This window comes from Pyrgilauda ruficollis, unplaced genomic scaffold, assembly GCF_017590135.1.
Source record: "Pyrgilauda ruficollis isolate IOZ18807 unplaced genomic scaffold, ASM1759013v1 scaffold55, whole genome shotgun sequence".
Lineage (NCBI taxonomy): Eukaryota > Metazoa > Chordata > Aves > Passeriformes > Passeridae > Pyrgilauda > Pyrgilauda ruficollis.
Window position 1 is genome coordinate 3679931 of NW_024527155.1, and position 13457 is coordinate 3693387.

At 40.9% G+C, this 13457-nt stretch overlaps 1 protein-coding gene across 4 annotated transcripts in view; it reads right to left on the minus strand.

Moving 5' to 3' along the window:
- Nucleotides 1-5867: 5867 nt before the first annotated feature.
- The window catches only part of ABCC8 (ATP binding cassette subfamily C member 8), a 72668-nt gene continuing 65078 nt past the window's right edge, over nt 5868-13457 (minus strand). For all 4 annotated transcript variants that reach the window (XM_041481128.1, XM_041481130.1, XM_041481129.1 and 1 more), the window contains 5 exons: nt 12536-12644; nt 10911-11014; nt 9987-10120; nt 8613-8675; nt 5868-6092 (listed from right to left, as the gene is read on the minus strand). In XM_041481128.1, the coding sequence (XP_041337062.1) occupies nt 5955-6092; nt 8613-8675; nt 9987-10120; nt 10911-11014; nt 12536-12644 (548 nt within the window). In that variant the 3' untranslated portion in view covers nt 5868-5954. The remainder of the gene's footprint in view (nt 6093-8612; nt 8676-9986; nt 10121-10910; nt 11015-12535; nt 12645-13457) is intronic.

Consider the following 13457-nt stretch of genomic DNA (forward strand, 5'->3'; position numbering starts at 1 on the left):
TTTTTTTTTTTTTTTTTTTTTTTTTTTAATTTCCCTCCGGAGGAAGGGTTTCGGCCCGCGGTTTGTATGTAAACATTTGATACAGGACGCATTTGCCGCCTGCCATTAAGAGGGGCTCCTTTGTGGGATGCCGTGGCCTCATGTCAGATGATTATTCCGTGAGATGGGGGCGGGGGGAAGAAAAGGTACTGGCCAGTTTTAAAAAAGGAATTTGTAATAACAGTAATGATGACATTGATGATAATAACAATAACAAAACAACAACAATAGCATAACAGTAAAATGACAACAACAACAACAAAACAACAATAATAATAATCTTAAAAATATATATGTATATACTGAAATTCACCTACATGTCTTTTGGTAAGTAGGAGGAAAGCATTAGTCTGATAAATCACCAGGCAGTGGTAGGAAATTTGAATAAGCTGAATCCAAGGATGTAATGGCTAAACAGAGACCTGGAACTAAAGGGGCTCAATCCCTCTGAAAGTTTTGCCAGTTATTTAGAATAAACAAGGGTTTGTTTTTTTTTTTTTTTCTTACTGCAGAGAGGAGACCGTGAAATGATGTGAGCTGTCGCTTCTCAGGAAAATGTCTACAGTACAAACAGCAGCAAAACTTGCAAAAAAAAAAAAAAAAAAAGGCCAGAAAGGGTTAACCCCCAGTGACACGAACTTCCAGACAGGCATCAAAATCCTAGAAGAGGCAACAAAGGGAGGCAGGAAGCTAGAACCTGTTTGGGACACTGGGATGTCTCTGTGGGTATAAATACATACATGGGCATGCCTGTGAGGATGTGTCCTCCTGACAAGATGCATTATGTAAAAACAGTCTGATGCAGCTTTGCTGCTGTATAAACAGCAATATTCTCATTGATGTGTTTATTTCCTCTGGTTTCAATATTTTGTTTCTATTTCAGTTTAGACACCAACATTGTGGAGTTTTTACAGCATCCCAGGATATTCTGGATAGGAGTTTTTTCTTTAGTACCAATGGATTTGTGATTATTTATTTTTTAGTTGCACGACATGTGTCCATGGACTTTCCCTTTAGTTTTGGCTCTAAGTGCTTCGGTACACACTGTAAACAGCTCTTGGCACTGATTCCCTGGGCAAGGCAATTGTCCAGTTGGTGTCTGGGAATCAGCCAGTTGGGGTTGAAAGTAACTTCCACCACCTACAGCTGCTTAAAGCAGCCCACCTAGGGATTTTGGAATAGCAGTTTGAAACAATCACCCTGAGCTCTCTGAGCAGTTGTTAGAGGTCTTGTAATTAATTGTTTACTATTACTTTGCACTATTTGTACTTTTTATTTATGAATAGTGGTATGTCCTTGCACACATCGATTCCTTTTGGAGGGGTCAGTTCCCCAGTCTGGTTCATCATTCTTGCTGCTTTGATAAATAAAGCTAGAATAGCAACAAGGTGCCCTGGCACGTGGCTGCCAGGCCACTGAGTGAGCCAAAGGTGGCTAAGCCCTTTCTCTAGCCCTTTCTCTTCTACATGCCTTCATCTAGTCACCTCCTAGACGCTTTTTGTGCCCTTGGTGTGCGTGTCACCCGCACCTACACTTTTAGTTTGTTAACTACATTATTTATATGACAAATTAATTTTTTAAAAAGTTTGGGTTTTTTGTTTTTTTTAAAGCCCATTTTTCTTTCTAAACATGAAAAAGAAAACCCATAACCCAAAAGGATGAAGTAGATTGAAGTTTTACTTGTCAGATGTGTAGTTCTGTGGCTGATGGCAGGTCTTACTTCCAGAATTTTGCAGTGAGCATTAACAGGCTGTACAACACCAGGCAACTCATGGGCAGCACTTTACACTCTTGCAGGCATGGACACAGGGATTCCAGAGGAGTCCTGACTTTTGTGCCGTTTTTCCTGACTCTTTTCTAAGCGTGGTCTTTATTCTGTACCTTTTCCTCCAGAGGGCGGTACCTCCATAAACGTGGAATGGATAAAAGCCTGTGTCGGGGGAGAGGGTTTTAGTGGAAGAGTGAATTTCTGCATGGCCTGGTGCTAGGAACGACCCAGGGAGGGGTGATTTATGGGCAAACTCACCACGTTGCTTTTAGGAATCCTGAACTCTCAGAGCAGTGCTTCCTTGTTTCCACTTCTGCAATGGGACTGTCATTTGCCACCTCTTTTTCTTCATCTCTGAGCACTTAGGGGCTGAGATGGGATAGCAAAGCCAGTGGCTTCTGCTGAAGAATTTCTAGAGCTGTCTTTATGGATCAAGCAACAGATACTTAAAAGAAGAAAGTGACAGATCTTCTGAGTGAGCCAACATATTTGTGTTAAGAGCTGCTGAAAACAATTGGGCTCACAGGAATGAACAATCCCACTCTGTAGTATTGAATCACGAGGGGTAAGTTCTTCCACCCACAAAATAGGTTTTACACTTCAAAACTCCCCCCTCCATTTACTCTAATTTTAATGGCTATCAAACAAGATCTTACGATAACTGTCAAATTAAAATTTAGTTTTTGCCATGTTATTACTCTGCCTTTAGAAGCTGAGTAAAGCTTCAGAGGCTACACAGTGTTAGTCTGACAGAAACGAAGCCTCATAAATCACCTTGCAGTACGAGTAGGTGGGCAGAAGAAAAGAGATCAGAGTTGATTATGCAAAGCCCCAAGGGGAGGCATGAGCAGAGCTGGGAAGAGCACTGATGAAGCAGCCATGCTGTGTTTCCTGGCCACACTAAGACAAGGGAATTAACCCTATAAAATTTTGTATAGTGGAATCACTTATACAAAGCAACAAGAAAACCTCTGGTTGCAGCTCCATGGGCAGCTTATCCCCTAACACCTTTGGGACTGAGACAAGTCCCATCCCTCAGGAAAACTGAAAGCCTGGCTTGGCTTGCACTGTCTTGCAGCCACTGCAGTACAGCCCTTTGCTTGGTGACGCCTCACTGCCCTACAAACACATTTGTGAGCCTGGTTAACAGTGACTGCTGGGCTGCCCATCTCGTGGCAACAAGGTCTGTTGACCTGGGTAATGTCAGTGAGCCTCACACCACAGAATAATGTTCTTGGGAACTGCTTCTGGTCACTGGTGAGACTCTTAATCCTTTGCAGTTAGGGGCAGGAACTCCCTGGCCCCAAATAAACAAGACAGTTTAAATGTGCTGAGGAAATGTCCTCTCCCAGTGGCAGCCAAGAGCCCCCCTGTTCACAGATATTGATTCAGCAGTGTGGTGCCATTAAAAATTGGTAATTGTTGGACATGAATGAGCTCTCCCTACTCTCCTACAACACTACTTTGGGAATTACAAGTCCCATTTAAAATGGAAGTGTGACACTTGCACTTTTGAGTTCTAATTTCTTAATGCTGCAGGTTAAAGCACAGCCTCCTGTCCTTTCCTCCCTGCATTCACTTTCTGAGTGAGGCTGTCCGAAGCTTGTGGAATAGGAGCAAGCCCAAATTGCAGTGCCAAATCCCTTGGACATGAATGAGCTCTCCCTACTCTCCTACAACACTACTTTGGGAATTACAAGTCCCATTTAAAATGGAAGTGTGACACTTGCACTTTTGAGTTCTAATTTCTTAATGCTGCAGGTTAAAGCACAGCCTCCTGTCCTTTCCTCCCTGCATTCCCTTCTGAGTGAGGCTGTCAGAAGCTTGTGGAATAAGAGCAAGGCCAAATTGCAGTGCCAAATCCCAGGCACTTCATTAAAAGCACATGAAACCTCACTTCCCTGCATCTCTCCCCTTGCCATTAGAATCTCTAAGAGCTTCCACAGAGGGCTGCACAGACTCTTTGAGGAGTCCTGCAGAGTGGTGCTTTCCTAAGCCTGTACAGGATGAGATCCTGCCTTAGACCAGTAATGGGAAGGCAGGAGACAGCATGCCCAGGAGCTGTGGCACAAAGCACTTTGGGAATTACAAGTCCCATTTAAAATGGAAGTGTGACACTTGCACTTTTGAGTTCTAATTTCTTAATGCTGCAGGTTAAAGCACAGCCTCCTGTCCTTTCCTCCCTGCATTCCCTTCTGAGTGAGGCTGTCAGAAGCTTGTGGAATAAGAGCAAGGCCAAATTGCAGTGCCAAATCCCAGGCACTTCATTAAAAGCACATGAAACCTCACTTCCCTGCATCTCTCCCCTTGCCATTAGAATCTCTAAGAGCTTCCACAGAGGGCTGCAGAGCCTCTGCAGTGTGAGTTTGAGGAGTCCTGCAGAGTGGTGCTTTCCTAAGCCTGTACAGGATGAGATCCTGCCTTAGACCAGTAATGGGAAGGCAGGAGACAGCATGCCCAGGAGCTGTGGCACAAAGCTGCTCTGTGCCCTTCTGCTTCCACTTTTCTTCTCAGCCCTAATGGAAGCCTGGTATTGCAGGGTGAAAACTCACCAATTATTCTGCAGCCGTTCTTTCCTGGACACTGCCCAGCAAACAATTCCCTGGAGGAGGAGAAAGCTCCCAACTGGCCATTTCCTCTCTTGAAAGGTGGTAGGCAATGACAGAGCTCATGCCTTTCGTCTGCATCACCACATCCTACCTCCTGACTTTTACCACTGCTCATTCTACACTCTCCTCTGGTGCCACTTACCTGCCCTCCATTGCTGCCCAAGTGACAGCAGTGATGTGCTGCAAATACTCTGCTCTGGAACTGGTAACACAAACAGCAACAACAGTTCTTCATTTTCCCTGGCTCTCTGCTGCAGTGCCAGAAGTAATGCCTTAAAATATCACATATCCCATGAGAACACTGAGGTGTCTTCTAGAAAATAAAGCTTTTAAAAACAGGTTCCAAACTAATTGAGCAGGCTAAAGAGAGAGAAAAAAAAAAAAAAAAAAAAAAAAAAAACCAAACCAAAAAAAGATAAAGAGCTCTCCTAAGCACTAGAAATCCTTCAAATAGGGGAAGTAACGAAACAAAAAATGGATGTAAAAGGTAAACTTGCTGTAAAAAGAATAAGTGAAAAACTTATTGTAGCCTTTATTGACATTCTAACCCTCCGTTAATGAAAGAGTCCTGGAATGACTGTCACAGGGCAGGGATAAGTAGCTGTCTGGCTGCATTAGGATAATTTCAGTGGTTAAAAGTTATCTGAAGTGTACAGAATTTATTGGTAAGGGTCACAGTAAATCTAGAGACAGCACAACAGTGGGTGAAATATGTGAAACTAGGAGATGATGAGTCAAGCATCATCATGGCCCTGAGCTGCACTGAAAGGTTTAATGCTGTTTATTTACCAGACTTGGAGGGATCATTTCCAGATGAACTGGTACATCTGCACTGGTCTGGAAACAGTGTACATTAAACACTGATACTTTATCAGAGCCTGCCTCCTCTCAGCTTCTTGACAGTTTGGGAGGGAGTCAGCCTCCATCCTGCTTGGAATCAGTGTAATAGTATTCAGTGGGCAGAAAGATGGAATCAGATTGTAATTTATTTCTAGACTGTATTAAAGGAGAGTCTAAGGCACAACTCAGGCACTATCAATAAACCACAGTATAAAAAATGCTTTATAGATTTTGTATTTAGATATTAAAGCTTTACAGAGTCATTTGATTGAAAGAGATACAAGCTTCTGAGAGATACCTTTGGTATATAATTTTTCCTTCTGCATTTAGTCAGTCATGAACATTATGTACAGTAGGGCTATGACACATAAAAATAACATGTTAATAAATGATGGGGGGGTTGAGAGTGACATAAAAACTCCATGTTGGTTATGTTTGATGTGTATACTGTTGTAGTTCACCCATGTGGTTTTTTTCAACTGTATTTTGTGATTCTTTATCAGCAGATAAAAAGAAAAGTAGTAGTATACCAAAAAGTAAAGTACACAGATAATTCATTAATACTTCAGATGGAAAAAATGGCTCATTTTATTAAAAAAGGAATAGCTCAATTTATTATGAAATAATATTTATTTACAGATATTTTACATTTTTAGAAAAGAATAAAATTGTATTCTAAAATGCTTTATTTATTTTTATTACTTATCTGCTTGTACAAAAGAAGCAAAGACACTGTCTTCTTGTTCTAGCAGAACCTCAGGCTTGTCATATTCCAAAATAACCCCTCTCTTCATGACAATAACCAAATCTGAATTGAGGATCGTGTGCACACGGTGCTGAAAAACAAACAAACAAACTGCCAGGTCAGTGTATCCTTCTACTCAATATATTCCAGGATAAGATAGGCTTCTACAAATTAATTTTCCTATGAAGTTCAAGCTTGATTAAGGCTACTTATCCTACTTTTTCCTCCTCATTTCTGTGTAAATACTGCAGATAAATATACAGACCAAGAGCCAGGTGGATACTCAAGTACCCAAAAAACACACAGGTACATGAGTATGAGGAGTCCTGCAAGTTCCCTTTAGAATGTCCCCAGCCCAGAGTCCTGCTCCCAAGTGCAGCCAAAAGAAGGCAGCCAGACAGAGGAGGAACTGGGCAACTGAGTGTGGAGCTGCCCGTGGGAAGCTGGGAATTCTCCCACTCCTGGATTGTATCTGGGTCTGGGGAGGTTCCTGGGCTTGGTGTGGCTTGTCTATTTAGAAAGCTGATCTAGTCAGTTTTACAAGACTTGGGCCATGTCTTCTCCTGAGCTTTCTCAATCATTTTGCATCCATATCCTTTGGAAAAGACTTTTCCATGCTTCCTGCCCACTACATGAACAAGTACTCCCTCTTCTGTGCGCTCAGAATTTCACCTGGTGCCCCTTGCCTGTGGCTTTGCAGACCTCTCTCAAGGTCCTTACATTGTCCTTCTTCCTCACAGAAGAGCCCCAGCCTGCTCAGCTGCTCCCTTCCAGGAGCAAATCCAACACCTCCAAACTCATCCTGTGCTTCTCAGCATTTTTCAGTTGTAATGTGTTGTTCTGGGCATAAGGAGACTGGAACTGCACACAATATTCAAGGTATGTGTGAATTATGGATTTTGAGTTCAGCATTCTTGTTTCTAACCATCTTTTTTATTTCTTTATCCATACCACATTTTTCTATCCTAATGCAAGCATTACCTAAATGCATTGTTTCCATCTTTTTAAATAAAACGCTTCAGTAATTTCCATAACCCCTGTCAGATTCAATTTCCTTTGCTGCTGCTTTTAGCTTTTTTCCCCCTACCATTTATTTTTGGGTTTGGTTTTTTGAAAGCCTCTTCATATTGACAGAATTCCACTTTTTCATGTTAACTGTAACTGCATGGGATTTTTTTTTTTGGATCTGCATCACTCCCACAGGGATATTTAATCTCAGAATATTATGGTTGCTGTTACACAGTTGCTCTTCACCCATAAGGTTCCTAATCAAGTCTTGGGCATCCTCAGTATCAAAACAACTCTTGTATTTCCTTCTCTGGCTTTCCTAGCCAGATTTTCCTTAAAATAATCACTGACGGCATCTACAAATCTCATAACTTCTGCAGTTTCTATGACATTTATCCAGTCCACAGACAGGGGACTGAAATATCACATTCCAGCTGAATTTGCTGCCCTTGTCTGATCTCTTTCAGTGTAACACAATCAGTGCTGCCACCCTGGTAATTGTGAGTAACATAGAAGATAATAGAGAGCCAGTACTATAACTCCTGCTATTCCTATTCTTCCTAAACAGAAATTAGGAATATATGGCTTTTTCTGGGAAAAAACCCACCAAAACCAAGACAGAACAAAACCACACCTGAAAATCAACAACACAAACAAACAAAAAACCAAAACAAACAAACAAACAAAAAAAAACCACAAAAAACCAAACCAAAACAAAACCCAAAAACCCAAAAAATTCCAAAAAACCAAAAAAAAAAAACCCCACACCCCAAAACCACTACCTATCCCACAAACCCTCTGTGTTATGTTTCTACTACAGAATGTTTTGAATACAAACCCACCTGCTGTAAACCACATTTACAATTGGAAGTAAGCAAAAATATTCAAACTAAGTTTATTCCAAGATGTTGTTTGTTTGAACTGTGCAGTTTAAAACCCACCAAGAGTGAAAAAGAATAATAAAGCTTTTTCAGCCTGTCCCCAAACAAACTGAAAAAGATACAGATGCAGAATATAGTGCAAATCTGAATTTTCATGCAGAGAAATCAGGAAATGTCATGGTTATGATTCCTTTGCTTTTTTGTAACGACACACTGGATGGATACAATAAGATAAATCAGGTCTTTTATTATACATTTGCTAGGTGAAAATAATTGATACTCAGAGATTCCTGAGCACAGATTTGTTGTGTTGAATTTTTAAATGTTAAGAAGCATACTGACTTTGTTTCACCTCCCTGAAATGTGTATTTACTTGTCCTTAGTTAAATGATTATTTCAGCTTGATGAAATTTATATTTTGCAGCAAAGTATATGGCATTTTAAATTAGCTTAAAATGGGAAACAGAAGATAGACAGCATACTCTAATTATGTGCCTTTGCAGGTAATTTGACTTAGCATCATGCAACACATTTAGCAAACCACTCTTATGAATTTAAGTAAGAAATTTAAAATGGAAAGGAAAGCTTACATTTAAACACCATTTAAAAAAAGAAAAATATGACTGGCCTAATTAACACATTTAATAAGAGTGACAAGAAGTGACTAATGGGACATTTCAGATCCTGGTTAGCATTAGGATGGCAGCAGGGACTGTACTTACTGCTATTGTAACCACAGTCCGGTCAGCAAATGCAGTCATTACCACCTTCTGGAGAATGTTCTCCTAGGGAAGGAAGAACATTTGGTGCTTTTCAAACAACAGAACTTGCATAATAGACACAGAGAAGATAAAGAATAAGAAGGCTTCAGTAAGTAACCACTGACTATTCCGTGCTGTATTTATCATCCATTGCGGATATGAAAAATGAGCTACATGTCCAAACTAAGCCAGAGCCTGGTCTCTCCTGCCATTGCCTCTGGGGCTCAGCAGACACCAGAGCTGTGCTCTGCCCCCAAATTCCTGCTGTCCTGGCCTCAGTTTGACACTGAGGAAATCCAAGGTGAATTTTGGGTGCTGCCAGGCTGCCCATGCGGCGCCTCTGTGGCGCGTCCTTCACCCCACTGCAAGGCCAGGAATGTTCCAGCACAATGGGGACATCTAACACCAAGGGGTGGCAGGGACAAGCAAGGGACTGTGCTGTACCTGGCATATTTAACAGTGGAGATGATATTTAAGATGGCCTTAACATACATAGCTCTCACTCAACAAGTACTCATCCTTTGCTATTTAGGAGACCGTCTTTGCGTTCCAAACTGCCGGGAAGTGTCACGAGCACAGAGACCTTCATTTGTTATTAGCTGCTCTTCAGAGAGGTATTTCAAAGGAGGAACTTTATCCTCAATGCATCAAAATTCAAAATGTGTTTTAACTGGGCTGTGTGCACTATGATTCCCTTGCTGAAGCTCAAACACTAACATTTTACTGAACTACAAATTGTAGCTGTTCTAACAAACCCCTCCAATTATGTTCTTTACTTACAGCAGAAAGAAAACTGAAATATTTCCTGTAACAACATAACAGATGAAAAAAATGTACTATTATATTTGGCTAAAACCCAGTCACTGCACTATTACTGAGTGCTTCAGCATCTGCCTAGAAATTCCAGGCAATTAATGCAATAATCCAGTATGCCTTTTCTGTGTCTGTGTTTATTTCCTTGCCCCTACTTTCAAGCCTTCTAACTTCCTAACTTGTCCTGCCAACCATGCTGGAAAAACTTGCCAATTCACCCTTCACTGACCATCCCAGCTGACCTTCCCCAGCTTTGTTTACTTTGTTACAGTGAAACCCCACTGCCAATTAAAATAACATGCTTCATTTTCCTAATGCAATCAGTCCTGGAATAACTATTCAATCTCTAGTAAAATGGTTTGAAAGCTCTTTAGATTTGTTAGCAATGACTCACAACTACCTGGGCTTGTAAATATGTCTGCAACTAAATATAGTGTAAGCACATTACAGAATAGACAGAATTGCTTTCCACCTTTTACTTCACATATCAAGTAAAAGAAATCAGAAGCACTTCAAACTCACTGTTGCCATGTCAATAGATGCTGTGGCTTCATCCATGATGAAGATGCTGGTCTTCCTCACAAAAGCCCTTGCCAGACAGAACAGCTGCCTTTGGCCCTGGCTGAAGTTTTCACCCCCTTCTGTGACTATTGCATCTGGAAGTGATACAACAAAATCAGTAAGGTCAGATCAGAATAGAGCATATGCCTGCAGAACAGAATCTCACTTCCAGTGTAAAATTATATTTCCTAGGCTTACAGCTGCTGGTGACACATTTTTGCCTGCTTATTTCCAGTGTTCAACACAATCAGTACTTTTGTCTCACTATATTCTCTGTATCTGTTAGACATCAAAGCAGCTGAGCATGTTCAAGAGTGAGTTTCTCTGAAACATGTGCAGTCTAGGACACTGCACCCCAGTCAAACCAGCATCCATCATTTCTTTACCCTAGGGCTGTAAAACTTACTATTTTAAGGGGGTTTATTGGTGGTTTTTGTTTTTTGTTAGGTGTTTGGTGGGGGTTTTTTGGTTTTTTTTTTTTTTTTTTTCTGCATGGCCAAATGATTCACAGCCTGAAGCTTTAGAAATCCTCCTCCTTGGACATGACAATTGGAAAATACAAAAGAACACGTTCTAGGTAACACCTGGCTTGTTGGCAGCTTATTTAATTTAACAAGACCCATAAATCTCAGTGCTTCATAACAAAGACATACTGCAATAAAACAATTTTACCACTGATTTGAAAAGAAAGAGGATTCTGCCCCCAGGTGCAGTTGATAAAGGAGTTATACAGATATAAGACATTTGCCTGCAGGCACTTTTTGTCACCTTCCACAAACTTTAAAAGCTCCTTCTTCATCAACTGCCCTTCTAATAAATAAGTGTGAAACAGGAAGGAAAATCATGAATGCTGGAAATAATATTCTCAAAAAGAAGTCTCATTACCCAGGCCCCCAGGCAGTGCCTTCACCACATGCTTGAGCTGTGCTATTTCCAGTGCTTCCCAGAGCATGCTGTCAGTGCACTTCTTCTCAGGGTCCAAGTTAAACCTGCAGCATGGGTAATTCAAGAACATCAGTCAACAGAAACTGCTGCAATGGATTTCTTCTTTTAGTGTGCTTAGGAACAAACCTGCAAATAATCAGAATCATACACTGAAGGTCTGGGCCTGATTCTAATCTATCATTGGTATAAATCCACTGAATTTCCCAGACTTGATCAATGTTTATGCCAATGTGATTAAGATGAAAATTTGACTGTCAGTTGAGCAGAAAGGGAAAAGCTTCCTATTTTGTGGCTATCTTTATGGTTTGGGGATTTATTTTGTTCTGCATAAAATAAATAAATCTCATGTTTTACTAGAAAAATCTGTGACTATATTAAGCCTAAATTAACATCCAATTTTAACAAAGGCCAAAATTTTACCCTGCCTCCTTTTAAATACAACGTCTCGTTGTTCTTCACGGCTGCAGAAATGTTAACAGAATAATCAAGCTTCATGCTGCATTATGAAATTGAAGTCTTCACTGCAATTCAAAAAATCTTGGATTTATGAACAGATGAATGTTATTTTAGCTTGCTGTGGCCCAGAAGTGACAGCAACAAATGTGAATCTCACATCATATTACATTAGCATGTAGAATGACAATAAAAGATTTAATGGTGCATGACACTTTTTTTATGTTTTACTCCTGCTGTATGAGTTGTGAAGGATTGATGCTGGCCTAAAAGCATTTTTAATAGATTAATTTATAAAACAAAGGCATACAATCACATAATCTTCTGATGTGAATGAATCATGGTCTATTCAGGCATGTCCTGAAGTTTGTATCCTTTTCAGTGAACTCTAGTCACTTACATAGAAACTAAATCTGCAAGTGATTCTTCCTAAGGTAAATGGCACAGACACAGGGAATGGAATTTGTTGGAAACTGGAACTTTTGGCCACTGTTTCAACTGCATCATCTGCTCAGAGACGTAGGAGGAGAACACAAAAAACAAAAACAAAAAAAAAAAAAAAAAGCAAGAGCTAACCTATTTGGTGCCACAGATAAAATGGCTCAGAAGAAACACAGAGAGAGGCTCCAGGATAAAACAGCCCACTCTCACAGTACTTCTTATGTTGCTCTTTTGCTTTTTCCCTGTCTACAGCAGTTTTTTAGTCTGCATTTTTTACATCTCATATTTTAAGGCAGACAGATGTAAAGAGATGTAGGAGAAAGAAGGTTGTTCCAAGAAATTCTGGGGGGTTATGGGTATTTGATCAGTGAGCTAAACTGATTACTGGATCCTGGAGGAATAAATATTGGCTTTCCCTGCTTCCCAGGCATGGGATGTCTTCTGCCAACAGTGTCCTGTCCAGGCTCAGGCACAGGGCAAGGTTAGCCTGGCAGGCGTGAGCTAAAAGCACAGACAGAAGGCAGTGATCCTCCCTATTTCAGCTGAGGAGACTGGAATCGAGCAGCTTGGTATAAAAGTCATGATATAGTACAATTAAAACATATAATTCATATTGCATGACATAGAAGCAATTACACGGTTTTTATTGATTGCTGGTGCTTAATACTTACCGGATTGTTCCGCTGAATAAAATAGGATCTTGGAGAATGATTGACAGCCTGGATCTCAGTGTCTGCAAGGGCAGCTTTGCAATATCTATACCATCAATGATAATCCTCCCTATTCAAAAGAAAGGGGACAGTGTGTTTATTGTGCCACACAGCTGCTGGCAAAGACATGGCTCTCTTCCAGGCTGAAAGGCAATACAGCAGGAACAGGCCTAGGATCACATAGCCCCTTCTTTACTAAAGAAACATGCTTTGACTAAAAAGCCGGCACAGCCTTCTTGAGACTAAGCTCAGCTGGAAGGCATACAGAGTGGACCTGAAGGACCCTCTGAATGATTAGATACACTGCTTAACTGCTTGAACAGTATAGATCTATCAAACAACAGGGTCAGACATGACTTCAATCAGGGATTAATTACCAGGGGTAACAAGCCTTTCAGAAAGCCAAATTACTGTTGAGCACTATGAAATCTTATCTCTGAGTACGACTGTCTGTCTCTGCGTAGGGGCTCTGTGGGTGATGTGGCTGGGAAACTGGCTGACATCTTTTTGAGATGCACCCTGTGAGGCGTACGGACATGGCACACAGAGCAGGAAACATGGAAGGAAATTCCAGGGCAGCAGGCCAAGCTGCAACCCCCAAGTGCTGAGTTTTTTTGGCCTAGTGAATCCCATCTGTGCCTTGAGCACAGATTACCCTTGAACACCTTGCCCTTTTATGCTTTGCTCCTACTGTTGTGATTTAACTGTACAAAAGGCTGTCATCTGTCACTCTTGGACTTTAGCTTCTATCAAGCAGAATTTTTATTGATCTGGCTTACAAATGGCACAGCTGTTAGGTGACAGATGATATCAGCTTTAAACAGGGCCAGAGAGTGTGTCCTGCAGATCTGAAAATCACACTTCAGAGCTGCTGCTGTTAAGG